The 7,719-nt window shown below is 25.9% G+C and overlaps 1 protein-coding gene across 3 annotated transcripts in view; it reads right to left on the bottom strand.

Moving 5' to 3' along the window:
- Positions 1–1,880: 1,880 nt before the first annotated feature.
- The window catches only part of LOC107446883 (required for meiotic nuclear division 5 protein souji), a 22,602-nt gene continuing 16,763 nt past the window's right edge, over positions 1,881–7,719 (bottom strand). For all 3 annotated transcript variants that reach the window (XM_016061660.3, XM_016061659.3, XM_043042042.2), the window contains exon 9: positions 1,881–4,211. In XM_016061660.3, coding sequence (XP_015917146.1) covers positions 4,148–4,211 — 64 coding nt within the window. In that variant the 3' untranslated portion in view covers positions 1,881–4,147. The remainder of the gene's footprint in view (positions 4,212–7,719) is intronic.

Here is a 7,719-nt window from a genome sequence, read left to right as displayed (position 1 = left end):
GCACTTTGAATAATCCTTCAATAACACAGTGTTATGGAATAATAAAAAATTACTAATAAAATTTGCTACAGAGAAACAAGCTCAATCCATTATTAAGGAATAAATCATATTTAAATTGAAATATATGATTTAGGTAGGATTGTGTTCATGACGTCAAACGCCTCTTTTTGACTAAAAAAAAAAGTACCATAAATTTTTTTTTTTCTCAAAATTTTGCTTTTTATGATATGGTACAGCAGACGAATTTTTTGACAAAATCTTCTTTACAATTAGCAATTATGTATAGAATTTTACAATTATTTTAATAAACAATCAAATATAAATTATTAAAAGTTGTGATACTTGATACTGTATTTTGATTGGAGACAAAACTAATAATCAAAACTTTGCACATATAAAATATTAAAAACATGTTTTAAAAATTTATGTTCCATACAAATTTTGCTTTGCTATTGATAACCATTCAACATCTATATTTTTTATATATACATGGATATTTGAATAGATCTTGAAATATTTATCCAAAAATTTACAACTAAAGGTAAACTATTTGAAGAACCTCGGCTATTTTATCTCATTTATAAACTTTGATTTAATTGAAAATTCTCATTAACGCAAATCGCAATTGTATACAAAATGGCATTTTTAATAATCTATGTCATTGTGTCAAAGGATGAGATATCAAGTGATTAGTTTCGCACACTTTTGGATACATAGCTGTGAAAATACATTATATTTTATTAATTATCGTAAGTCATTTTTTTTTTTTTTTTTTTTTTTTTTTTTTTTTTTTTTTTTNGTCAAATACCTTTTATAATTTTTTTTCTAATTTTAATGTTCTAAGATACACTTCACTTTTTATTTTAATATGTAGAAATAAAATTAAAATACTAAGTCACTAAATATTTGGGTTTTTAAAATGACCGTGAAAACAGTAACACGTAAAAAACATTCCAACCCTGTAGGAGTTAAGACAATTTCAATTGTTTAATATACTTTTTTACTATGCAAATATTTTGGATTGAACAAGCTCTCTCACTCAGTATTTATATTTATTTTTTAAAAAATTGTTTAATTATATAGATATAAATGGTATGAGTAGGTTTTTATAACTAAACATCTCCTTTAACCCCTTCCTTCTCGCTCCAATGAAAATGACGGGGTGAGTTTTCGCCCGCTATTTCTCGCTCACGTGATATTGACGGGCTGGAGTGTTCAGTAGTAACGCGTCAATAATAATAAAACTAATTCATTTCTTTTGACCGGAAAACATTTTATTTCCCATTTTACACACCTGATGGTAGTACCAGAATATTTTTAAGGTAATTGTAGATAGTTAGTTTATTTTAAACTAGTTGCAGCACTAATCAAATAAGTAATACAAATACAAAAGCCAAAAAAATAGGCACTTTTATGACCGGTTTTTTTGAAAATTAACCGATTGTTAAGGGGTTAAAAAATAGAAATCTCATAGAAATATAAATAAATTTTTAAAACTTTACAACACCATAGTTCTTAGAATTATTATAACTAAAGAAAATTGAAGGNAAAAAAATAGGCACTTTTATGATCGTTTTTTTATAGAATTAACCGATCGTTAAGGGGTTAAAAAATAGAAATCTCATAGAAATATAAATAAATTTTTAAAACTTTACAACACCATAGTTCTTAGAATTATTATAACTAAAGAAAATTGAAGGATTGGCTGCAAGAAGATAGCTCCAAATTTTATCTTTTCATAAAACTAGAATTTCTATTTTACTTAGTTTTATTTAAATATAAGAAACTTATAATATTGGGAGCTATTGTTCATTTTGAATAATATAGTACAAGAAACCCATAAAAGGCTTTCCTTTGTTTTATTATAAGATATATTCACCTTACTCCTGGTGGTGGTTCTCTCTCTTATCACCAGAAGGCAGCACAAAAAGATGCATTATTAGATGATATAAATGCATTAATTACTGAGATGTGAAGTTTATTTTATGCTTTTTTATTTTAAGTTTTAAAAAAAATTCTTAGAAATGGTTTAAGTTATCGTTAATATGTTATGAAGAAAAAAAATATTGATTAAAAAATGTGAATAAAGATATAATTAGGGTGATGTTAACATATTCCATAACATAAGTTTTTTTTAAAAATAATATACTAGCAGCTTATATAACACGGATTACAGTTTTGCATCCAAAGGATAACTTTTTTTTATTTTTAAATGCAACGAACATATCGTTTCCGTTAAGAACATATCGTTTTCTTGTCAAGAATGAAAATAAAGTGAATTTCATTCCATTGTTTCAACCATATTAAGGAAACAAATGTAGAAGATTAAAAGAGAAAAAGCAACATACTACTATGTCACAGATGAGCAAGACTTACAGTAGAGTTCATTTTTTTTAAAGAATAAATGGTGAATATAACTAGAAAAAGCCAAATTATTTCCTTTTTGCAACAAAAACTCCAATTATCTCACAAGATTTATATCATTCTAGAATATAAGAATACATAAAAAAAATATTTTCATAAAGTAATCATGTGAAATTTCTCCCAGTTTTATTGCTGAGAAAGATCTATACACTTTTCATACATTTATATAAGATTATCCATGAAGATTGTCATTTTCAACAAATAGAATTCATGATACTACTATAGATTTTTACTTAATTTTTTTTCTCTACAAAGAATGAATATAATTTAAACGCTTAAGAAAGGACAGTCAAACTTTTTATGGTACAGTTCGGTAAAAAAATAGAACATTCAGTCAGTCAAGTCATGAAATAAAGCCATTTTTAGTGGGGAGGGGGAATAATTTCTAAACCAAATTTTGATAGAGAAAATATACAAAAAACTCTTATATATGTTAAGGGAAATTTTGTAAGTATATTTATACAATAAAATGTATTGAATGGTAGTGTCTGTTCTTAATGCAGAACATTCATTTAATCTACCATGTCATAATAAGGTGGCGTTTAGGGGAAAAATTTGTTTTCTAAATCACATCCAGAGGTTGCTACATTTTTTAAAACTTATTTTATCAAAATTAGTACTTAACATATTTTTTCCACTGCGCTCTTTAATTATATAAAAACTTACATAAAAAGACTCGCATTTAATGTGCATGGTTATTTCATGAAAAAAAAATTTTGGAATTAATAAGATTATTAACATAAATTATTATTTTTTTTCTTTATTAAGTATATGGTTTACACCAAACGAGTGATTTGACAACAGAGCATGCTTTAAATCCAAAGTAAATAAAGTTTTCCAAATATTTTGATTATTTTAGACAAAATGAATTTAAATAAGGTGAAATACAAAAATTTTATAAATTAATTATATTTTATAAAGATACTCAATAAATTAAAAAAAAACGATGAGCATTTTATGAAATGAGGATAAGAGAAAACATTATAGATGCACACTTTGTCAAACATCAAAATAAAAGTTTGCGAAAAATATAATATACCTAAAGCTAGAGATGCAAAGAGTATTTTAATACAATTGATGGAAAATATCTTATTAGAACATACTTCAAACATAGAACTTCATACAAATCTTATTACTCAGTTAAACTTAAAAAAAAATTAAAAATACACGTGCTGATATCTAGGTTAAATTATAGCTAGTCTTGTATGGTAATCTAGCTTATAAAATACGAAGAAGAAGAAAAAAAAAGTCTGTGTACACATTTTTAATTTTTTGTCATAAATACACACAGTTTTACGAAATACCAGATTTTATTCAGATAAATATGACATGAACACAAAAACTGGTCAAATCTAAGCACATGTATTTTCTTTACTACTGTTTCAAAACAAAATTTTACAACTTCCTTAAGTTTAGAGTTTTTCCTGAGATTTAAAATTTATTTAAAAAAAAAAAAGATGAATTATTTATTTTTATATCGTTCAAAAGAAACTACAATTTTCTGTATAATAAAACTAGCCATGAGCTCTTTTCTTTTATTTAAAGAATTAAAAAAATATTTAATATTGAGAAAAGTTCAAAGCCAAAATTGCACAGTTTTGTAAGCCAAGAATCACTTGAATTATGACATCAAGAGAATTCTAAAATAAGGAACTCAACAATCACATTAAAAGGAGAATGGTGACAGCTTCCGTGTATAAAATTATTTAGAACATAGTTTTTATTAGAAATGAATCAACTTTGCCTCTGAAGGGTTTTGCTCCACTGGACAATAGGGACACTTTAACCTGTAAAAAGAAAATTATTATAAAATATACAATTTTTTAAAAATATAGTGATCTCACTTTAATTTAAATGTAAAATATCAGATAATTTGAGGAGTTGACATTATCACTCTTAAAATTTTATTTTCACACCTAGGTCAAACATTAATTTTCAATTAAAAGTTTTTTTTCCAATTTTATTTGATTAAAAGCCTGATTCAGAGAAGAAGAAAAAAAAACCTTTTTGCTTAACTTAATAAAAAATGTTTGTTAATAAATTTTCTTTCATAATTAATTATTTTACTTTAAATCTTCCCCTTAAAAATTAAACGGAAGATTTTATAAAAATTTTAAACTAAGCCTATTTAAGCAAAAAGATAACAAAGAGAGAATAAGTGGTTCTAAATAGTGTGTATGCACACAAAATGAACAGAGCACAAAATAAATAAAATATGGAACACTTTAACTTTTGATCGAATGCATTCTAAAATTCAAGTACCATATTTTCTAATCAAATTTAGAATTATATTTCATCAAATTTGCAATCATATTTTCCAGATTATCACTATCCTCATATTTTGAGAGTTACGAATCCAAATCCCTCAACAACAAAAAAAGGTACATTTATTCAGAGAAAGTACATTTTAAAATCTGATTATGTATCTTAAAATATCATCAGCAAAGCTGGTAAGGTTTAGGACAGAATGAATTAATCCACAGTTTAAACCATCCTGTCCAAAACCCTTTTACTCAAATTATGTCACAATTTAAAAAAAAATTTGTAAAAAATAAAAAGTTAGTTTTTGAATAACAAACAAAATGAAAGAAAGATTTTTCTTTTATTAAAAAAGTTTATTATTACTTTCAATATTGTAATATTTATCCTTAAGCAAAAAACACAATTTATCAGTATTAAAAGTATATTTATTCATATTTAAAGGTATTCACTTTTGTTGTTCAATGAATTGTGGAGTTTCACAAGTTATAAATCTATTCCTATTACAGTAGAGCTCCGATTATCCAAACTGCTCGGGACCGAACGTGGTTTGGATAATTGGAAAGTTCTTTAAAATCTAGTTTAAATGATCATTATTTATGCACTAACTTCCCTTCACACTTTTTCCAGGTTTAGTACTGGCAGTACTATCTGAAATAGCTCTAGCGTGTTAAAAAAAAAAATTCTTCCAATTTTTAAAAATTTTTGTTTTGTTTATTTACTTATTTCACTTTTTTTTTCATTTTGAATTATTTTTATCATATTTCAGCCTTTTATAATTTTTCTGTCAAATACTGATTTTACCACATTTTTCTTTATTTTTCATTGCAAAAGAAATCCAGCTAAGACTTTTGTTTCAAAGAAGATGCTCTTTTTTGAGCAGCCATATCCCTTATTCTTTCTAAATAAACCAACTGAACTGGATCAACATCATTTTGACTGTCTATCCAATTTATTGCAATATCTAATGAATTGCATGCTTTTACATGAGAAGGTTCACTATCTTAAACTTGATCACCTACTTCTTCCCTTTTGTCTGTAGAGTTTCGAATTTCATTCAAAATTTCAGCATCAGCATTATTTAAAATGTGAAATTCTGGGTCATTTTCAGTGTCTCGACACCGGTCTTCTATTTCTTCTGCTGTATAACCTGGCATCTTTTCATCCAGAAGATCTACTGGTTCAGAAACTTCAGTTTTTGCTTTTCTGTTAAGAATTTTATTCCAAAATTTAAGATTCCAGGCACTGTAATCACTAATCATTAATCATAAGTGACAACTACCCATTCACCAATTATAGAACTTTAGCACTTATCTATTCATAAAATCTTTCCGCATTCCAACCATTGTAGACAGTCAAAATGAAGCTCGCATTTTTGGATGATAATTTTCAGTTGAAGAGGGCTAAAGGGGTATGTAGGTTTAACTGTATAACAATACATGTATGCATGGATACTATAAGAAAACTGCTAAAAAAGGTTGTAAATTAAATATGGTCGTCAGCTGTAGTCGATATTATTTATTCTTCTAAATTTAGAAAAACTGCAGATAAGTTAAAAAGTATTCTAAACATTAAAACAAAAACAAAAAAACAAATTCGGACATAGTTCGGATAATCGGCGCTCTACTGTATATTATATTATTTTCCTTCATAAGTTAAAGCAAATTGTATAAAGAACATCAAATATTTATTAATATATGTAATTACTATGTGTACAATGGTTACACATATAGAATTTTTACCTTTTACCAATGTTCAAGGTTTTGGACACTTAACGACGGTTCAGGACAAAAACCCACGTGTCCTGTCCAAAACTAGTTTAGGACGTCCAAAACCCCAACCTTGATCATCAATACAAATATTTTATTATACTTAAGGTCAGTCATTGGAATCATTAAGAGTACATCTTAGTATGTAAAATACAAAATTTAAATTACAAGTTATTAAGGTGTTAAATTTTTATTCTGTTCATAATAAATATGAAGGGCTTAGAACAATGTAGCGATAATCCAAACTTTATTAACAGGTAACACTTTTTACTTAATTGGATATATTTCAAAATGGGGAAGAGGGGTTAGTGGTGATATGGTGATAGCATGGACATCTTGAATAATTTTTTTATTTATCAGTCTAATTTCCTCAATGAGATATAGGTTAGCAACATTAATGTGCGATTGCATAATCATAATCACACTGAGAATATTTTGAAAGAAATTTGTAAAAGAAAGTTTTTTAAGGTAAAAATTTTCTCGTTATTAAATTATTATATTATTAGAACTTCTGAAAATAAAATATTTGATAATTTATTTTATAAATGATACTGTTTTCTATCTATTTTGATTTTAATTATTGCTTTGTAAAGTTTCAGTTAATTAGCATTATGCATAAACAAACACATGTCCTTGTAGGGTTAGTGTCGACATGTGGTGCGGCAAGTATGGACATGGCCACACTAGTCCCATTCTATTTTTAATGGCAGAAATGTGAATTGATAAGAAATATAACGCATTTGACTTAAGAACTTAAATATCAATTAATTAAAGCCCTAAAGCATTTTTTAGGCTCAACTCCATACCTCAAAAAAGAGCTGAATATATATATTAAAATCAGGGTTTGAAAAAACCCGGGGATTTTTGAAAAAACCCAACCCGCCTGGGTTTTATTGAAAAAACCCGGGGAAAATTGGGTTTTATTTGAAAAAACCCGGGGAAAATTGGGTTTTTTCATTTAGTGCTCATAAATTTTACTGTGAAAATATTTTTATTTATTAAATAGTATTGTATAAGTAAACACTAAAATTTCAATCTGACTTTTACCTGTAATAAAATTAAACTGGAATAAATATTTAATGGTCTTCAATGTTTTTATAATACGATTAATAGAAAGTGAAATTAAAATTATGTATAATTATAAAGAGTATCAGTTACTTGTCCCTTTTTTCAAATATTTAGATAAATATATGCATTTTAACTTTATAGTTTCAAAAAACAAATTAATCTTAAAATTATTAAAAAGCATATATAAAAAGTTATAGCT

Source organism: Parasteatoda tepidariorum, chromosome 10 (assembly GCF_043381705.1).
Source record: "Parasteatoda tepidariorum isolate YZ-2023 chromosome 10, CAS_Ptep_4.0, whole genome shotgun sequence".
In the NCBI taxonomy this organism is placed as follows: domain Eukaryota; kingdom Metazoa; phylum Arthropoda; class Arachnida; order Araneae; family Theridiidae; genus Parasteatoda; species Parasteatoda tepidariorum.
This window is presented reverse-complemented; position numbering and strand designations above follow the sequence as displayed.